Source organism: Spodoptera frugiperda, chromosome 3 (genome assembly GCF_023101765.2).
Source record: "Spodoptera frugiperda isolate SF20-4 chromosome 3, AGI-APGP_CSIRO_Sfru_2.0, whole genome shotgun sequence".
In the NCBI taxonomy this organism is placed as follows: domain Eukaryota; kingdom Metazoa; phylum Arthropoda; class Insecta; order Lepidoptera; family Noctuidae; genus Spodoptera; species Spodoptera frugiperda.
Window position 1 is genome coordinate 10,299,975 of NC_064214.1, and position 21,926 is coordinate 10,321,900.

The following is a 21,926-nucleotide window of genomic DNA, read 5'->3' on the forward strand; positions in this document are numbered from 1 at the left end:
GTTTCTAGTTCTAGCTCTACTCGTTACTCGTTCATCGTTGCCGGTGGGACAACTGCCTTAGGTGAGAACTTAGAAATAGTAGGAAACGAACTATTACCGCCTAAAAGTTCCTCATCCCTGATAATGACCATTTCTATGGACCGTCTCTATGAATTTGGACCAAATACATAAATATTTCAAAATCTAACACAAACCACAAATTCACACTCTGCTCTCTTTATCCCAAGCTCTCAAGAATTAACATACAAGACCATTTTACTACAAATCTTCCAAGGGACGTATCGGACCTCCTTTTCAAACACATAATCATTCATTCATTTTGTATGAATCTTTTTTTATGGAATAGAGGCAAACGAGCAAATGGATCGCCAGATCTTAAGCAATCAGCGCCGCCCATTGACACCCGTAACACCAGAGGAGTAACAAGTGCGTAGACGGAATTTTAAAAATAAACACGCTCTTTTCTTGAAGTTTGAAGAACCTTACGAATTTCCACTTATGTCAAAAATATTACGAATCGATTTTTTCATAGACACTATGTCAATTTAATCCCACCCAAAACATAAATGTGAAAGGCTGCCAAGTTCGATAATATTGGAATGCTTCGCCTATAAAAGAAGTGAGATCTAAATAAGTACCAAGTTCCATACACAGACCTCAGTTAAAAATGATATAACAAGTTGGCAAGTTTTCACACACTTTGTTATAAACCTACTAAACGCAATGAGTCAAGTATATAATTTTCTATTAAAACTTGCCAAGTTATATCATTTTTAACTGAGGTCTGTGTATGGAACTTGGTACTTATTTAGATCTCACTTTTTTTATAGGCGAAGCATTCCAATATTATCGAAGAACATTTATGTTTTGGGTGGGATTTCATTTATTTTTGTAAGGTTTATTTTCTTTTTTTTTTTATTTAACTTTAATTTGACTAAATACAAACCTTCGTAACGAATTTTAGGTCGGTACGACCATTGGAAGAAATAGATAATTTTTTTGTTTTAGTTCCTTAGGGGTATGAATTTACACCTTCATTATTTTTAAAACCGACTCACACTTGGCCATTTTCAGATTTTTTCCTTTACCTTGACCTAAAGACCTACCTCCATGCCAAATTTCAAGTCAATAAGACCATTGGAAGTGGTCTAGGTTTTTGATGAGTGAGTGAGTCAGTGAGTGTATAGTAAAAATAGCGATTTTCTGACGTCAATATCTCAAGACCTACAATAGGTACATTAATGAAATTTTGTAATAGATAAGTAAGTAGATCTCGACAGATACTAGAAATTTCCTATGCGTAGATAAAATAGATTTTGAGTTATAGGTGGGTCGAACTTGGCCCGAAATGGTTCGTGTAATATAACCCACGGCCGGTGTGTCGCTTTTTTTGCTCGAACTTGGCGGACACACTGCCGTGTGTCTAGATAAGCTTCTTCGAACGTGTATTATAAGATACATGTGTTCCTGCAATTATTAATGAGGCGAGACTTAAAAAAAAAGCAATGATAGTTTCAGACTAAACAATGAGAGATGATTCCTCAGTCAAAATAAAATGTATGAGCTTATTGAACTAACTTCAAAACAATAATAACTTAAAACAAAGAAAAACATTGTTTAAGTTTGTTATTTGACGTACGCTTACGTCACGAGAGATATAAAATAATCATTTATTTTATCTTCAGAATTGATAAGATGTCAAACAGCGTTTTCCCGCCAAATAAAATGTCACACTGACAGCTGTCACTTGGAATAAAATGTCAAACTCATCTGAAGTAATAACACCCATCTTCAGCTTTCCCCATTCGGTCCAAATCTAGCTAAGTTTAAGTTTTTAATTACATTTATAATGTTTATTACATTTTAGCAGATTTGTTGCCCCGATCTCAGTAACGTTTTACCAGTAAGTCCATTGTCTATTAGTTTGTCTATGCGGTGAGGGCGATGAACTGGTGGAACACGTCCAGGATGTGAGGATCCAAGTCCTGGGTGAACAGCAGCGTCTCTAGAGTACTGCTGTACTTCTGAACTTGTTCGTGATGCTGAAAGGAATATATTTTATTTTAGAATTTGTTTCGCAGTGTTACTGTAACAGTAAGCCTTCGTAAAATTAAGTCCCTTGAGGTTACTTAAAAAATACATTTAAGATGTCCCAACCTGACAAGTGGCATAATAAAATCAATAGTCCTGTAAGTACTCGTTAGTGAGGTTACAAAATTGTAAGGTTGACTGTTAAAGAATGCCAAATTGGCTTTTAGTCCACCGTTGTATGAATGTAGGTATAGGTAGGAATGTAGGTAGGTAAAATAAATAAGTAGGTCATAAAATCGCCACTGAGAGTAACAAAAATCAGATCTAAAATTATTTAAGAGCCTATTGGATAAAAATACACAAAATTTAACTTATAATCAAGAATTTCCGCAACAAAATTAATCAGAAGATGTTAATACAAGAGAAGAAAAACAAAGCAACCTTTAGAAAACCTTCAAAAAGTACTCACAATAAGGAAGACCTGCCGCAGCCTGCCAATAGTACTGCGGTACCAGTGCGTGTCGGGGTCGCGCGCGTCCGTGTCGCAGCGCACCAGGTGCTCCGACAGGATCATGATGAACCGCTGGAACACGATCAGGAACAGACGCTTCTGGTCCATGTGGGCCGCTTCCAAGCGCTCCTCCATGCGTTCTACTGCCTGGAGATGGGAATTTAATGTGTTAGTAATTGAAGTACATTTAATTATGATTTCGTTTATAATGTTGAGGCTGGCACGGCACCGTTGGCGCACTGGCTAGACAACGTGTAGTGGGTTCGATTCCCGCACGGAGATACATATTGTTTCGTTGTCTGTCTGTGTGTTAGAACTTATATGTTTGTAAACGCACAAACGAACAAGAGAAAGTCCTAGTATGAGACAGCGTGTTTTATATAAAAAAAGAAAACTAAAAAGCCTTAAAACAATTTCAACTCTAACCCATAATGTCGTTTGTAGTTGGTTTTAATCAGCAGATGTAGTTGTAGTTTCAAATTAAAAACTTAAGTTAACTTAACTATATTTAATTAAGCACATTTAAATATTTTACATTCATTGTCTTTCAAAAGATGTAGACCAGTTATTAACAGAACGCAAACGAAAAACATATTTTTTGACAGATATAAACAGAAAAGATTAATGATAAAATAGTACCTCTTCAGTAGGTTTATCCTGGTCTTTCTTCTTTTTGCTGTTGTTCTCGTCTTCCGAGTCCGAGCTGCTGGAGTCTGCTCTAGCCAGGGCCTCCCTCGCTTCCTGGAGTTCACCGCCTGAAAAATTAAATCATCGATAAATGATTATGCTCGGTTACTAATGATCCTTTTTTAAGGGGGGACAATCATCCGATGCCTTCTCCCGCCCTGGGTGAGGCGAGAGGGAATGCCAGACTCTCACTGACTAAAAACCAAACCGTTCCTACTCCTGCTTTGAGCCAGAGCCCCGGAGACCTGTTACGTTGTCCGCAGCTATGGATCGTGTATCAGCCCTACTGGGCCCCAGCTACTAATGATCCTGAATCATTAATTAATACGGCTCAGAGTAGATAGATTGGCCATTTCGTATATATAAGCTACATGCAACGTAATTTATTATCAATATTTCAGTAATACCCAATAATCAACAAAATATTAATTGGCTAGACTCAAAGAAGCCTAAAATACATCCACATCACATTCCCTACGACCCCAGTAATCAGCCAAATGTTACTTGACTAGACTTAAATAAGACTTTAAATATGTCACACAAAAAATAATAAGCAAGAAACTCACTCAATTTCGAGACATGCTTGTTCATTTTATCAATAGTAAGGTGCAGTATCTCCCAAAGGTAGTTGTGTGTGAAGAACGGCGCCATTTCTTTAGAGAACAGCCAGGTTGCGACCGCGTTGCACTCGACGATCTGTGTCTTTAGCATCTTGTCGACGAGGACGCAAACCATCTGCGTATGACGCTGCCACAGCTCCCAAACGTTACGTAGGATGCAGATCTGAGCCTCCTCAGATTCTGCTAGGATCTGAAAATATAAGACAATTTGGTAATTGATAAATTATATTTATTTTTGCAAATTGGTTACAAGATAACATTACTCTTCAATCTCTAAAATAACTAGACGAACATTTCCCATCGGACTACTCTGAGAAGAAATGCCGAAACAAACTCAGAGGTCATAAAGTTAGAGCTTATTTTATTCATACGGTGGACTCACTTACCCCTCGACAAAAAACGAAAATTCGTTTAGCAATTTCGCTTCGGACTACAATTGAAACTTGCATTTAAAATATTTATTTTATTAACATCACCTACTAGAAAACAATGAAAATCTTAACAAATCAATATTTTGGCACTTCAGCAGAAAATCGAAAATCTTCAACCCACCTTAAACACATAATGGAACTTAGATATAGCCGCGAAGCTGTGCGATATACTCTTGCTGCCCAAGTTCAGCAGGGTTTGCACGAAGACGTCAATCTTCAACGGGTTGTAGGGGGCTGCTTGCGCGGCGGCCGGTTGTTCCCCTTCGCGGAGAGGGTTCGGGAGCTCTCGCAGGACATTCAGGGCCTCCTCAGGAGTGCACTTGTTACGCACACACACTACTAGCTGATGTGCTGCTTCAGTGCCGGGCAGAGATGCTGGGGACAATTAAATATAGTTTATGGTAAAAAGTAATGTTTCATTATCAAGTCACTCTTGTTATTCAGCTGATGATGATGACTAAGTCAGTCATCAGTATAAAGTGTAAGTAAAGTGCTTTGGATTCGGGCTTTTTTGCCGTTTTTTTGTTTTTTTTTTTATATGGGTGAGGGGAAAATCATCCTATGACTTCTCTCGCCTTAGTTGAGGCGAGAGGGAGTGTCAAACTCTTACTGACTAAAAACCACCCCGTTCCTAGTCCTGCTTTTCGAGCCGGAGCCCGCAGCTCGTTTTTACACCCCAAGTTCAAATATTCAACCATTTACCACATATCAGCTTTTACAGATAAGATAGTCCCCAGTTTAAAGACAAAAGTCTACCAAAAATAGTACTAAACATTCTCCTATTAATAACGCAAAATTACGCAATAACAAAACAACATGCAATCCTTCATTAGTTCGAGCGATATAACAGGAGTTAAGAGCAATATGACGATAATTAGCGTAGATTCTGTGTGAGATAGCGTCCGAACAATACCGGAGCGCGTTGTGCAAGCTAATGGTTATCGCGCAGAACGCAGGCGCACACAGATCATGAGAACTCCGTGGGCTCAGGTTAGAGTGTGTAGTGTAGCGATTTGGATAGTTATAGTAGGTATACTTATGAGGGTCGCGTGGATAAGAATGCAGCCAGATCACCATCTCTACTGTTCCTGCAGCTGACTTCAAAGCCTAATTAACAAAGACCTAACCTAGACCTTTTAAGCAGCGATCTCAAACTCGCTTTCTGAGTGTACACAATACACATTATGGTATACCTCCTTATACAGAGGAAGGACGCCCATGATCACTCGATCCGACTCAATCATACTTCGAAATCAAACTTCATAGTATAGACTTCTGAACCGCTAATACGTCTACGACCTGCACCGAACATAAATGATTTCGAGGCACCTATTTCGTCATCACATCAATACGAGTATGCGTGTATTTTTCCGAAATACATTTTAATTAGGAAAACACTTTATTTAAACATTAATCACAAAATGTATCAGAAAAATAAATAGCATCATAATAAATAACAAAGCAACAAGGAAAGCAGTCGGATTCCCTATTCGTTCGTGCATAACATCTCATGTTCTTCGTTTATTCAACGCAAACCAATAACAAGAATTAATGACAAACTAATTGCGTTACATTAGCAAACAATTGTCAACTCTATCTGTATTAAATTACGTCAAAAAATTGTATGATTGGTTTTAAGAGAACGCTTTATAAGGCGAGTTTGAGACTAGCGTTCCGCGTGCAGGCGGGTTGTGAAGAAAAAATGGCGAAATGTCGAGATGGAAAGTGCGCACGCAAAGCGGGAATTTCACTCGGGCACCCCTCGCGTGGAAGATAGCTGTTTTTCAATGGACACCGTTCATAAAAACTGTACGTGAGATGTTGGAAAAGTGGGGACGCACTTTATTATGTTGATTCGTTGCATTCGTAAATGATATCTCATTAGCTGGCGACAAACAATTCATAGACGATGCGTGGATGGAACTCGCTGACAGAATTTGGTGCATTTTATTGACAGCAGGCATGATATTCATAATCAATATTTTCGATTAGAATTTTATTTATGTTTTCCAGAGTTTGTTGATGTTTTCACAAAATAAATAAATAAATACCTATCTAAAACAGGCTGCCCTTTACCAAGCCTTCTATAATATATGATCCCTTTAATTAGACGATTATATTTCGTTTCCTTTCACATTTTCATGGATGCATAATTTATTCTTTATATCACTAATCTTTATAGCAGACAATTTCGATGAATATCGAGACTTTATTAAAAATATGGCGCATTTAAAACCTCGTTAACTGACGGACGTTACGTTGATATTACTGCAACTTCCCTATGTGCCGACAAAACGAGCCTACATGCGAAGATAATTTCCTTTTATTTATAAAAGAGGCTTATCTACAGCTCAACTAATCGTGAATGATTAATAAAAACTTATTAAGTGACCACTTTAACTGGGACACTGGGATGCCGTTTCCTTCGTCTGCGAAGCAGGCATGCTAACTAAGGCACGGCGCGTGAGGTAACGAACCTCCTCACGCCCCAGCCGTCGCGGGAGAGTGTCTCCCGCCTAACGCGTGAAACACCTTTTCCTGTGTGTACGGCGCGTTGCTTTCCACGCGCACCTCAAAGAGCCATCAGACCACCACAAATAATAGAGCTGATGCCCAACATGGACCTGCGGATTACCTAGCGAGTTATCGAGGCTCCGGCTCGAAGAGCAGGAGTAGGAACGGGGTGGTTTTTAGTCAGTAAGAAGTATGACACTCCCTCTCGCCTCACCCTAGTAGGGAGAAGTCATTGGAGGATTTCCCCGTTTACGAAAAAAAACACAATCTTCAGTGAAATAAATAGGACCCCTTTTGTAGTTGTATTGCCAATTTCAGGACATGGATTTTGAAACATGCTTCCTAAGAGTAGAAAGAGACAGAAAACAATTAATGCACTCTTCACACAATAACATTAACGTGTTTACTACTGTTCAATGATTATGTCATCACATCAGTTTTACGATGTCAATATTTCGGTCATTCGTCATTATTATTGTGGAAATTTCGCTTTGTTTCCGATAAAATACAATGATTCATAGGAATCATTTTTAAATGTAAATATTAACCTTTTGAATGCCATTGTTACCTACTTATACAAGACACATAATAACGACATTATAAACTTAGTACTCTATAAGTTACGTTACGTTTACTTTAGACTTTGAAAGAAACATTAAAACATCCGTTTATACATATATGTATTTGACTAGCTTTCCGCCCGCGGCTTCGCCCACGTGTAATTCGTGTTAACGTGTTTAAGTATTTGCGTCTAATAGTCATCATCCCATGTGAATGAGCTGATGATGGAAGGTACAACTCCTCAACGGTTAGGAGTTGAAAGAAAATTCTTACGAAGTTATACGTACATGTGAGGCTATTAGGTTGACTTGATAATAAAAAGTAAATCTCATTAACGTTAAGAATTTAGGTGAAAATGGATGCGGACAAATTTCGTCTCTTCACTTGTTTCCTTTTAGCTGTTTGTATGGGTAGTGTTAACACAAAATAGGGATTTAAAGGCGTGATGTTATTAATGTTATGCATGTATGTACATAATTATGTATGTTAAAGAGACGACTGAAAGTTGTCATACAAAGTCTTTTTTTAAGGATGGGAAATTATCAAATGACATCTCCCCCTCTGGGTGGAACGGAAGGGAGTGTCAGACTTTTACTGACTAAAACCCACCTCGTTCCTTCAGTTGCCCTTTGCGTTCCGGGGCCACGGTATCTCGTTAGAACTTTCCCGTAGCCCCGGCTCAGTTTATCCCGTTTCCCCCCCTTGGGGGTTGACATTTCAAAAATCCCTTCTTAGTGCTCACTTATGTTACTAAAGGAACCTCTGTTCAAAATCTCAGACTCCTATACCGAGCGGTTTCGGCTGTGCGTTAATAAATCAGTCACCCAATCGCACCCCTAAATCACGATTGGAGGGTAGTTTGAAAAAAATTATAATGTCAAACATATTTACTTGCCTATGTACGTGTTCATGCCAAGTTTCAAGTTTATAAACCCAAGGAATAAGATTTTTCATAGAAACGTTTTTACCCCCAAGGGGGGGCCCTTGGGGGTTGAATTTCCAAAAATCCTTTCTTAGTGCTCCCCTACATATCCCAAGGAACCTACATTCCAAATTTCAGCTGTCTACGACCAGTAGTTTCGACTGTGCGTTGTCTGTCAGTCAGTCACTCAGTAACGGAAGAGTTTTATATATATAGATTGTATGAAACTATTGTTTTTTTTTATGGAACAGAGCAGACGTATCGCCTGATGGTAAGCGATCGCAGCCGCCCATGAGCACTTGAAACACTAGAGGCATTACAAGTGCGCTACCGGCCTTTTGGGAGTTTGGAATTGAAGAGTTGTTGGGAAATCGGGGATTAGGAAAATTAGGAAGGAAAGAAATGGGTCTCCGGTAACCTCATTTTCGTTGTTTCAGGTCGGTTTTCGGTACACGGTTTTCTATGAGGCCGTGGTATTCGTGCCGAAGCATGGCTCTCCCACACTTGAACTAGTAATTAGTTAATATGTATTTCGATAGTTGAAAATAACCATACACAATTACTCAATGGTGGTTAGTTTACTCACGGTAGAAAAGCGACAATCAAATAAGTAACACCAATATTAATTAATTACAAGAATAAAATTTTACATACATAGTTACTATTTGTAGAACATGATATTATTTAAATTACGTATACAGACACGCAAATAACGAAATGCACTGAAAATGTAAATTTCCACGACGCTTTCCTTTCCTACGTCGTATAATTGACTGCCGGCCTGAATTTATCACGTACACATGTAACTATCACGTAATTTTACGTGCGCATATGTTATTATGTTAATTTAATTAATGTGGTTATTACATAGGTCTAATTTTCTTTTAAGTTCAAAGTCAAGTTCAAATATAACTAGAACTTGCTTGGCTTTCCAATTTGATCAAAAAATCTAATAATTAAAACAATGGCACTCTGATGGTCCTTCAGTAAAACCATTCCTTCGAAAGCGATGATTCCCAATTTCCCATGTAAAACATGTCATGTACAGGGTATTTCAACAAGAACTTTGTTTATTAAAACAAAATAAAATAAAGAATTTGGTGGAAAATGCATAAAATTTTTATTGTATTAAAAAGAGAAAAGTTTGGCAATTATGAATTAACAATGATATCTGACAAATGTCCACCAGGACCACGCTGGCAGATGTTGATTCTTTCATCAAAATTTTTAATCACTTTCCTAACAATCACACCTCCAGACCACATAGCACACCACACAGTGACACGTTGAGCATGCAAAGGCTTCTCAATAATTGCTTTAGGATTTTCAGAAGCCCAAATGCGGCAATTTTGCTTATTGACATACCCTGACAAATGAAAATGTGCTTCGTCTGAAAAAATGATTTTTTGAGAAAAAACAGCAGATTGTTCTGAGCAAATCTACGGCGATTTGAATGGTCGGTCAGCTTCAATTCCTGCACCAGTTGAATCTTGTAAGGCTTCAAAGCCAAATCCTTATGCAAAATTCGCCATGTTGTGCTTTTGGATAACCCCAATTGTTGAGAACGTCGTGAAATTGATAACTTTTGATCTTCTTCAACACTGTGGCTCACGGCAGCGATGTTTTCTGTTGAACGACCCGGTCGAATACGTGTTGGTGTTGGCACATTTTGTACCGAGCCTGTCTGTTGATAGCAATCTCAGAAGGACGATTATGTTGCCCGAAAATATGACGAATTTTACGAAATGTAACTTTAACAGAACGACCATTTTCATAGTGAATTTGAATTATTTTAATGTAATCTTTGAGCGAAATTGAATTCATTGTAGCAATTGCCAAAGCACCTACTACGAATACCGCCAAAAATTAAATGTTAAAAACTGCCACGTTCTTGGTGTTGCCCTAATTAAAAACAAAGTTCTTGTTGAAAAACCCTTTATTAAAAAAAAGTAAAAGTTTACATTATACTACCCTTAAAACATTAAACGCAATGGGAGTCACCGGTGCAAGTTCTTTTTGTGGGGCAAAAAACATCCTATACATACTTCTCCCGCCTTGGGCGAAGCAAGCAATGTAAAACTCTTACTGACTAAAAACCACCCCGTTCCTACTCCTGCTTTTCGAGCCGGAGCCCCAATAACCCGCTAGGCAGTCCGCAGCTCCGGGGCAGGTGCACGTTACCGGAGGATTAGCCATGAACAGTTTTCTATTGCCAGTCAAAGCCTTAAATCTTTTAATTCCTCTTCCTACAAATTAATGTTGTTACAGAAAGCATGTCTCCAAAAAATCCAATAGCTTCTTCATTTTTTGCACGTGCAAGTATGTAAGCAAAGAATTCTATCCCGTCGATGATAATGATAGACAGGTTGTCAAAGACAAATCACTCCGCACTATTAACGTCAACTAATAATTCATTAATGTAATGCTAAATACCAATCGTAAATGTAAAGCCGACATTAATTTTCTACTAGCACATTTTACTTATGAAAAATGTATTATTGCTTTCGAAGTTACGATTGTCGGATTAGGAAGCAGAATTATTTTTAACCGACTTCAAAAAACAAAAAGTATTCTTCTCTTCAAAAAGTATAGTCTGTCTATGTATGTATGTATGTGCGCAATTATCTCGCGTTTAGCTGAACCGATTTTGACGCGATTTTCAGCATACCTAACATTACCTAGTATTTTTCAGACTTGAAGAAAGATTTAGGTATATAACTTTTGAAGGCGGTTCCTTAAATCAAATCCAAAAAAATATTATATAAAAATACGATAATATTTTAGTATGAAGTAGTGATGTTTACGACCTCTAGGTCGTAAACGTCACTCACTACCAAAGAATAGGGAGACTAGAACAGTGCCTAATGTATAAATAAACCTAATGAATGACAAGCGAGCCATAGCAGACGGAATGTCCTCTATCACACCCACGTTTATAATCACAAGATAATGCTACCCATAGCAGGTTGTAGAGGACAGTATCATTGAAAGAATGCTTATACAGATAAATATTATGTCTGTATATAATATTACTGGAACAAAACTTTGAAATCGAAATCTGTCTACAAAAGTAGAAAGACGTACCGTGGATCGTGGTAAGTAAGGGTGGGATGCGAGGCTCGTTTGAACGTGTTAACTTGTACGCCAGTGGACGCCGCCAGTGCGCCCGCGCCGCACAAGTGCTAGTCAGTACAGTGGAACAAACGTGCAGTGTCGTGAAGTGAAACAATATGAGATCCGCATTAATATGCGTTTTTATCGCAATCGTTGTGAGTATTCTCTTATTTATTTATCATTTACATAATTGTGTGAAAATATTATGAAATAAAAGTACGTGTTATTTACAAGAAGTTTGTAAACAAAGCTACAGTTTGTTTGATTGTATATGTTTATTTTTTAAGTTTGTTTATAGTGTCTATAAATATGTGCATTAATTAAATGAGAGTAGGTATTCTCAAGAATGGTAACTGTGGATGATCTCTGGGAAATCGGGATATTGAATATTTTTATAATAACTATCGTGAGACCTACTAAATTAACTAAAACAACAAACGAACTAAAACTGAACTACCATTAATTTACGTGATTTTTAGTTAGTTAATATATTGAATAGTTTTGTATTTAATAGGAATTATTGTTTAATTGAAGTTTTTCTGGCCTAATTTTACTCTGAATCTTGCATTTCTAGTGTCTAGTTTCGAAGCCTTTTTGATTAGTATTTACTGTACTGAAGAAGTTTGTGTATCCAGTCAATTCTAGCATTTTAACAGCTTTTTTAATTAAGAAAATATATGTTACGAAATAGACAGTGATTGACAGTTTAAAAAAATGTTTTTAAATTAGAAACTAAGCGACAATCCAAGGAATTAATTGACCAAAACGCGGCGATACGATGTGACTGATTTTCACTGAACGTAATTACAGCATTTTTCACTAATAAATTCTAATAGATGCCATCTATACATACGGTATCTAATAATTATACGGCTGTAGGAATTTGTACAATGTACAAATAACTCGAATTAAAACAGATAACCAAATATTCGTGAACAAAAAAAATCAATTTATGCATATTTGTGTCATCAAAATATGACAAAATAACTTTAATTACATAACTAAGTTTTTATTCCAATATTCATGGGTTCAGGAAATACCAGACATTTCATTAAGTTGACATAAAAACTATTAATTACTTATTATGTATATCAAAATGCAGCTAAATCAGGTTTTAATTACCCTATTTTGCATAGGTAACAAAAACAGTCCTATTTACCTAATTATAGTATTGTGTAATGTCGTGGTAGCCCGGAGGTTTAAGACGCTTCTCATTCATGGGGATGCAGGTTTCTAAGATTGTTTAGACACCATTGACAAACCGCGAAGGAAAACATCATTGCCAACCCGCATTGAACAAGCGTGGGGATTAATGCTGAAATCTCCGTGCGTTAAGAGGCCAACAAAACAATAAAGTCAAATCATTTATTCCAATTAAGCCATAAAAAGGTACTTTGGAAATGTCAACAAATAAAGAAATAAATAATAGTCTGCCAGTCCGTCAGTGAAGCTAGGTGCTCGTTCCAAAATGTAGCTTCGAATGAAGAAGAACGAGCAAGAAACTCCATTAGTTAAAGACTAAACAAGCCATACTATGAAACTAGCCTTAGCAAACAAACATGGTCGAACTTGGGATTAATAATAACAATATGATTATTAAACAAATTATACAATAGTGTAAGACAATGACCTTTGGATCTACATTGTTACGAGATGAGATACTCCCACGTAAAGTAGAACACTGCATCTAACACTATCGACGATTTCTGCGTTAAAAACTATTACCAACAAACTATTGGATTTCACTATGCGAGTATTATTAAACTGTCGCCTGTTTATATCGCAAGATAAGGAGAGGTTTACTTACGACCCATCTGAATAACCAGTCTTTGGATTAAACTTTTTTTTTCAACGCGTGGGCCGTTTATCTGTAGGCAGAGGTGCACCTGCACATTATAACACTAATGCCATTGTACAATGTACACTCACTTAAGTTATAAGTACCATGTCCTGAGAAATTTTCGAAAAACCGAAAAATACCATTAATTCTTTGCCAGACCCGGTAATCGAAGCTGAAACCCGGTAGTCGCACTTGCGACCACTCGACCAAAGAAGTAGATTTAACTAGGTACCAAAAATAGAATTTTGACATAACTTCCATAAGTAACGGTATACTGCTGTTTGAAAACTCAAGTTACTGTGTAGATACAAGTTTATATTATTACAATAAGTAAACGAAATGTGTGCAGTATCTTGCAAAGTCGCTGAGAAACAATGTAAAGATGTTATGTATGTTGCATGTAAACCTCTAAGCGAAATGAACAGTAGCAATTGACACCTTGAGAAACTGAATTAATAATAAATAGGTTAATTCACATAGGAACGGGATGTAGGCATACGGTAATACTCTATGTTATCTATTTTATATGCAGTTTGTAGTAAAAAGCATCATTACTACATATTATAAACTAAAGTTGCTTTCTCTGTCCCTGATGTCCCTTTCTATGTATGTTTAAATCTTTAAAGCTACGCAACGGATTTTGATGCGGTTTTTTCATAGATAGAGTAATTCAAGAGGAAGGTTTATATGTGTAATACATGCGTAATATATCACAGACAGGGACAGAGAAAGCGACTTTGTTTTATACTATGTAATGATAGTGATACTACATTTTGCCCGTTCTAATGCAACTATTACAAAAAATAAGCCAAGCACTAAGCAGTAACTTGTACAAACACAATATCTAATAATGTTTAATTAAAATACTTGTACAAAATAGCGCCATGAACACAATGCCCACGCCTGGGAATCCTAATGGGAATTTTTGTACACTTTTGTTCTTTCAAGTGTATATTGACATTAAAGTCTCATAAATGTAGAACCGCGGCGGTTAATTAAATAATTCGGTGCATAAATCTGATTAGTCGGTCTTGACCCCATTTTGGGAACAGACGTGATAAATGTTAGGCTATGGTTCGCTGAGAATTTTCTTCAGAATTATTTTTGGCGAATGTCATAAGAACTCGCGTTTGGTCTTTGTGAGTGCATTGGTGAGGATTTTTAGTTTTTCAATTCGGAGCCCCAGTAGACCCTTTAGGTAGTCGTAGGAGGCAGCTCCGGATTGGTGGGGATACAGAGGAGACTGTCTTATTGAAATTTTCTATTTTGTCTAAAACAATGTTTTTCAACGCGATGGAAATCTTGATTAAGTTCCCTCTCCCTGAGAATGATAAGGATGTGTGTCGGACTCTTAAAGTATATTGTTCGTAATATACAAATTATTATCCTTTTACTTTTTTCCTAAACCTTCTGGTCAGTCTCGATCAGTAAACAACGTCTATAGGCGGTGTTTTAAAATATCTTGAGGTAGGTTATGTTAAATTACTTCACCAAGTATTAAATAACTTGATACATTCTACTATCTTATTAACATATCTAACTAATAGTAAACCTAATGGTTAGACTATAATATATATCTTAAACTGACTTCTATAGAAAACTATGTCTTACGTAATATCCGATAAGTTTTATTATTTTGGCACTAAAATTAAGTAGTTTAGACTTTCTTTAACCAAATTTAGTAAATATTATGATAATATTATGCATGCGTAACAAAATCGATGCTGAGCTTAAACATTGAATGGATAACTGTATTTTAGATACTTTCATAACGCATAATATATATTAGAATATTCGTTAAATATGGTTGCAATATTTTTATTTACAATTGGCGAATTCTGTTACTTCTTGGATTTTTTCTGAGTATATTTGAAGACTAGCTTCTGTTAGCGGCTTCGTTCGCGTTCACGTGGGATAAAACCTATCACTTACTTAAGTCAGCTCACATCAGCTCACTAACCCAAGTCTGTATACCAAATTTTATTTTTTAAAAGCATTTATTAGATTACAATAAAACATATCGCCACGGTGAACGAATATTTAGGTCTAGATCAAGCAGAGAAGCCATTTATAATCCGAACGAGCGTTTATTGTTAGAGGATACAAAGAAATTGCTAAACTTGAGATAAAGATCGTTTTGTAGTTATGAAATCTCACGCACAATATGATTGTGAAGCTGATAAACGATTGTTTCACTAAAATGCTCGCTATTGATGCATTTTAATAGCCCTAAGCCGAGCTGTTTGTTCTATTGTCAAGCCTTTTCAGCCCATAAGTGTTTATGAATTAGTCAGTTCAAAAACAGTCAATATTATTCTCGCATTTCATATCAAAAATCATGATTTTATCCCAGTTTCAAACTGCATGTGTATAAGAAAAATAAATGCAGTATCTAAGATTCAAGCCAAATAAATGGTTGTGCACAGAAATTATTCAATTGGAAACTCATCGCGGAGGGGTTGGATCGTCCGGCACGCAACCGATTTGTAACACGCCAACGTCTCCGGCGCACTTTCCCGCCCATCGCCATTTTACTTTCAAACGCATACTGAAATATCCACATTTTTTTTAGCAAAATACAATTCTAATGAATCGTCACCGAGCGTTAATTAATGTGCGTTCGATTGGTAGCTTCATGTTTATTTAAAGATCACTGTTCGCGTTCCAGGTGACGAGAGACGGAAGTTGTGCCGAAAATGAGGATCACTTCAAACCCACACCGATCCCGCTCAGCGACTGGCCAAGCGACAAGCAGGAGGCGGCAGGGACTCTACAGGAGATCATCAAGACTGATGCACCTGAGCCAGCGGTGCCCGCGCATTATTGGGAAGATGCGTTAAGGCACAGCGTGTACCTCACCCTTGTTAGAGACAAGATAGACCAGCTGATCGCGCAGGGTGACTACATATCACCAAATAAAAAACCAGAAAACCAGATGGCGAAGGATATAGATGACCACGACCTTTGGGAGAGAATTAAATCAGCTCGCTTTGAAAGGCTGAAGGAGGAACCTATCCCTCCCGCCGAAGTAGTATTGTTGTCTAAAGGTAGATTGATAGAAGATAAGGACGGTTACAAGTTTATAGAAGATAATGTGTTGTGGAAGAACTGTAGCGATAGTGATTGCTCGAAAGATGTCAAAGCGTATTGGTCAGTGAAGCGGATGAGGCAAAGCGATGGCCGGTCCGGGAAATACACTTACGAACTAACATTTTCAGTGACGTCACAAACGAACAAAAAAGTCAAAAAGCCTTATGAAAACCCAGTAAGAACTTTCACAATTAAGGAAAATGCACCAACCGAGCGCCCGCAAGCCCGAAATCAAGACATGGGAGGCCATCGTAACGTAATAAGACCTCAACGTGCTATATGGGTTCATAGAAACATAAATCCTGCCATAAGACGTCCACAAACATACGGGCGCGGATTGGACAGATTATTTTCATCTTTTTTCTCTGATGAAGACAGTTATGAGGATACATCTTTGTACCGGCACAAGACGAAGTCACCGAAAATGTACTTGCCTAATTTGTACCCACAGCACTCAAAATTCGGCTTCTTGGATGAAAGGGAACAATATCATCAAAAGAAACTGCCTTATCCTTTACCATACACGAGATACACGAACCCACCACCGCCGGTGCCGTATGTGCAGCATCCGTACACAGATACCAGCGTCAACCTTCCGTACGTCTCGCCTCACACGGACAATAGACATGTCCCATCCAACATAGTCAAGACAACTAGACCCGCGGTACTGCCGACACCGGTCACTAATTACCCGCTACACAAAGAACCAACTATCGAATTTCCTGTCAAGACTAAGTTCAATGCTACCGAATACACAACGAAAGTGCCAGATGTAGTAACTACATTTAAAATGTATAGCAACCCAAAACCATCGCCAGTAAAGATAAGTTACGTAACAGATCACGTCAGGCCACCCGTCTACAGCGCGCCGCCTGGTGTTTTCGTCACCATGGACAAGAAACCCTTCAAGCCGATGCCTCCGCTAAAGTATAATCACTCAAACAAACCATCCAAACATACAATTCCAGATTTCCGTCCAAGTCCCCAAGTACTAGACACTCAATTCTCCGAACTTGACTTGTCAGCTGACAGCGCGTTTAGGCCAATAAACATGAATTTCACTGATTTTGAAGAGTACGATGTTGGTAAAAAGAGTAACAAGAATATACGAAAACCGAACGCAGCAAAGAAACCACCGAAAAAGCATGAACATATAAAACCTGGTCGCCTGACCACGGTGTCACCAGACATAATAACTGCCCAAAGTCAGTCAATGGAAGACACTTCACTAGAGTGGGCTAATATTTTGGGAGCTTTCACAAAAACTACTCCAATGGCATCGCAAAGAGAAAAAGGTACTAAGGAAAGTAGCGAAGCTATTACGACAACAACACCTCTGTCAACAACTTTAACTGAAGAAACTTCGGAAGAAGTTGAAGATTCTATTGAAGAGGTGAGTCCGTCGACGAGCACAACAAGTACCACCACCACTACGACCACTACAACAACACCCGCGCCTAAACCTAAGAAGCGTACACGTCCGCCACCAAAGTTCAACAAACAAGAAAAAATTAAAAAACATAAACGCATCACCACAACAACAACCACAACGACGACGACAACTCCTAAGCCAACACGACCGTTTCCTATTAAGAAACCATCAGATGACTTGACTCCCCAAGCGAGCTCTGCGGCAACCAGCGGGACAAATTCTATTCGCGACACCAAAGTACATAAGGCACAAAGTACAACAAGTACTTCAAGTCCGACTACAACAAGCACAACGCCACGAACTACGACAACCGCTAAGCTGGCTACCACCAGCGTTACAACCACATCTACTACGACATCATCGAGCACCGCCGTGGACACCGAACAGCCGGTTGTGACCACGCAACCGAAGAGTAAAAACCGTTTCAGACAATCCACATTGATGCAAAAGGGCACATCGGTGAATCACGACAAATGGTCAGCAAGTACATCTCTCGATAAGACTCGAACGAATCAATCACCCCTTCAAAATCCAGCAAGAAGAAAAGCTTCTAAATTCCAAGGATATATTCCTGCGAGCACTCCCAGAAATCTAGATGTTGATAAGAAAGAAGATGATCACAAGGATTATGGCTTTGTTAATACGAAAAGCCTTTCAGAAACCACCTCCACCACGGAACACTCAGAGCATGATATTGAGTTTAAAATGAAACAAACTGCACAAGCTACGTACGAAGAACAAGATTTTACCAATGACGCAGATGATCTAGAAAATTTCACAGATCAAACAGAACCTACAGACGATGACGATGCATTCATATTTTCACCTGCGTCCATAACAAAAGAAATCAAATCAGTTAATAATGACGATGATGATAATAATATAGAATATCCATCAACAACTACTGAATATACAGTTGTCGCATCACCGCATTCCGTTACAAAGAATAAAACAAAATGCAAAAAGAAGAAACATAATAACCTTACAACTACTGAAGCAGCTTTACAATCATCGAGTGAAACAGATGTCACAAATAAACCTGAGAAATTCACGATGACTACCACATCCAGTACTACACAGAAGTCAGCAGCACAAGATATGCTGACCGACCTGTTCGGAGGATTTACGATGGATGACGAAATTGAGACACAGACCGAAAGTTTAACGGCGAGACAGGATGAACAGAAACAAAGCCAAAGCGAGAAACATGAACAATTTGTTAGCCTCGACGACGACCTTGAAGAGTTCCTGTATTCCCTAGAAGACAAACATAAAGACAAAAATATAAATATAGCAGACGAATATGAGGAGGAAGACGACGACGAAGATTCACCATTTAACAATGATGAAGAAAATGTAGATAGTAGTAAAACTAGTGAGGATTATTATGAAGAACCACGAGAAGGCAAGGACCGGCCGTTCAGCTTACTAGAACTAATGGCTATGGAATAGACTGAATGTTGTCTCAAACTTAATACTCATACTCAGTGTTGTAGCTTTAAATGCAGTCTGTCATTGATCTCTGAGCACTGGCAGTGACCAATGAAAGCTATTTATTAAATGTGGAGCGTAATGATACAAATAATTTAGAAGCATTTACCGCCAAGGAGAATAACTGGAAACTCTTTTTCGAGAATGTAAATTAAAATGAACTAAATCGGAAATCTCCTTAATTGTGAAAAAGTTTCATATTGTTTTCGATAATAAGATTTTTCAGTTTGCTATGGCTATCAAAAAAACTAAAGTACTAGAACATGAACGAATCCTGTGCTGCTGGAATGTAAATATTTAAGTTCGATAAGTTAAAATTAAGTTTAATAATATTTTTGTATAATACATTTTTATAAATACGTTTATTTTGATTGTTTTTCTTACCTGCTCCTTCCATGGAGTACTTGTAAATAGGTTCCGGTTTCAGAGGAACAAATGCTGCAAATGATTCTGGGACCATTTCCTTTATTCTTTGATGGTATGACAACCTATAAGAAGAACAATGTGGTTATAGCACAAAGCCAAGATTTATAACTCTTATAAATGTAAACATGGAAAATGAAATATGAATTTCCCAAGACAAACTCCTCCTATTACGTAAATATATAAATTACAATTTTTTAGGTCATACCTCAGACATTTTCCAAGGACTTCCCTAACGAATCTAGGTTTAGGATGGTCCATGTCTAGCTGGGTGCACGCCTCCCAGTCCTCCCACGACCAACGGTACTGGAAGTTACTCAAGTGGTACGAGAACCAGTTAACGAACCTGAAAGTAGAACATATACAGTTACATAACATTACACTTCAAAATGAATGTTTTAGGTGCAGTTGTAGCAGATATGAATTTGTAACAACAAAACTAATTAAGTTCTAATAAAAACAAGTTGTGTACATTACATTTAATCTTTAAACACATTGTTCTAATTAGATAAACATCCTTATAATATTTCAACTTACCTATCAAAGCACGCAACATTCATTGTATCAATTCTCATAAACAATATTTCCGTAGCCTGTGCCAATACTTGCGGCATTGTCGAAGGCTGAAGCTTACAGAGTTCTATCAGGATAGATCCGTAACAAATCTCCAAGTATCTCGGTCTTGGTAGATTAAACAATTCAGCGAAGATTATCTCCACAATACAGTATTCTAGAGGAATCTTCGCTTTGTAAGGAAAACAGAGGAGCTGTGCTGCACATTCTTTGCGTTCCAAATGATACGCTTCCAATATGTTGTGAAGGTGCTCTTCGATAAGGAATCTCTCAATAGAATGTGCACCTGGCAGTACTGGGCCATCAGGACAGTCCGTGTAGTCGAACATACGGAATATAACCCTTGGCATAGGGTATGTATCTGTGTCATTGTGAGGTGGAGGCTGGAAATAGATAACCATACATAAGTAATGCATCATTAAATAGTAAGTAGTAGAAGTAGGAGTAGTAAACATACAAAATCTATTATTACATTAACTCATAGAGGTGAACAAAACAGACAATCCTAATAAGATAAAAAAAAAGTATGCCTAAAATCTTTTGATAGATATTGTTTTTAAGATCATTCACTTATTATATAATATTGAAAAATTATCTAACCTGAATAGCTGGAAGTGTGTGTTGAAGGGCTTCACACAAAATTGAGTCAAAGGCGAGGTAAGGCCTTGGAATGTGTTTCTCTGACCAGTTATCTTGTTTCAACTTCTTTATCTGAGCCCACAGGCAATCTAAGTACTCCTCCTGTAGATGAGGAGTGTCAGTTGACCATACTTTGAGAGCGGGCCAGTGTTTCTTACTGCGCTTATTCAAGAATATGTCAATAGTAGTTAACAAGTGATCTAGTTGAGATTCCTTCTTCTCATACAGTTCTCTGCCCACCCAGGGCAATGCTGACAGTACAGCAAACACAAACCAATCCCTCCTCACTTGGGGCACTCCGTCCTCATTAGCACAGTCCACTAATGTCTCCAGCAATGTCAACAGGGAGGAAGCTGCCAGCACGTGACAGTTCACCAAGTCAGCTATAAACCTGAGACAGTACCTCGCGGCGTTCCATTTACCAGTCTTCAAGTTTTCCTTAAATGTTTTAACTATGTAGTCAACAAATTCTCCACCAAAGTTATAGTTCTTCGCGTTCAGAAGACCAACCAACGTAGCGTATATGGTGCATTTCTCCGGCATGCGGATAGCACAGTCGGTGAGGATACGTAAGATTTTCACTCTGAACGTACTCAAATCTGCTTCCAGGACACTTGCCAGACCTTCCAAATTACTCTCTAAGCTTGAGCTGCTTTTCTCTCCGACCCTCAGGATCAGAGACTCGAGCCTATCCTCGATCTCCTGATTCTCCGATACTCGACGTCTTTTGCGATTGAGACGCTCTAAAACAAAAGTTAACGAAGGGTCATCAAACCGATAGTCTAACCTACAAAATACCAAATAAATATTTTCTCTTGCTTACCGTATCCGTCTTCATCATCGTGAGCCCTTCTACGATTCATTGTTGAAAATTAAAACTCACGAGAAATGTTTCTAAAGCTCTATTTTGAGCAGTTTTAATTAAATTAAATGAAAAACGCCAACAAACAAGTCAATGAACGGCGACGATTGAAATCGAAGTTGACACTAGAGTTGTCCCCGTTTTTCTGTCAATCCTTACCGGGCAACATTTTCGAAATCCTTAGT

General features: G+C 38.0%; 2 protein-coding genes across 2 annotated transcripts; one reads left to right on the forward strand and one right to left on the reverse strand.

Annotated features, from left to right (window-relative positions):
* Positions 1-1,893: 1,893 nt before the first annotated feature.
* On the reverse strand, positions 1,894-21,870 carry LOC118273997 (nuclear cap-binding protein subunit 1). The gene is made up of 10 exons (XM_035591306.2): positions 21,703-21,870; positions 20,841-21,622; positions 20,205-20,623; positions 19,876-20,013; positions 19,629-19,732; positions 4,402-4,655; positions 3,796-4,039; positions 3,182-3,297; positions 2,501-2,689; positions 1,894-2,042 (listed from the first exon to the last, which is right to left on the reverse strand). The coding sequence occupies exons 1-10, from the start codon at positions 21,740-21,742 to the stop codon at positions 1,929-1,931; spliced, it is 2,400 nt and encodes a 799-aa protein (XP_035447199.1). The 5' UTR covers positions 21,743-21,870; the 3' UTR covers positions 1,894-1,928.
* LOC118273996 (mucin-5AC-like) lies at positions 11,380-19,609 on the forward strand. The gene is made up of 2 exons (XM_035591305.2): positions 11,380-11,546; positions 15,900-19,609. Exons 1-2 carry the CDS (start codon positions 11,508-11,510, stop codon positions 19,203-19,205), a joined length of 3,345 nt encoding a protein of 1,114 aa, XP_035447198.2. The 5' UTR covers positions 11,380-11,507; the 3' UTR covers positions 19,206-19,609.
* Positions 21,871-21,926: the final 56 nt, after the last annotated feature.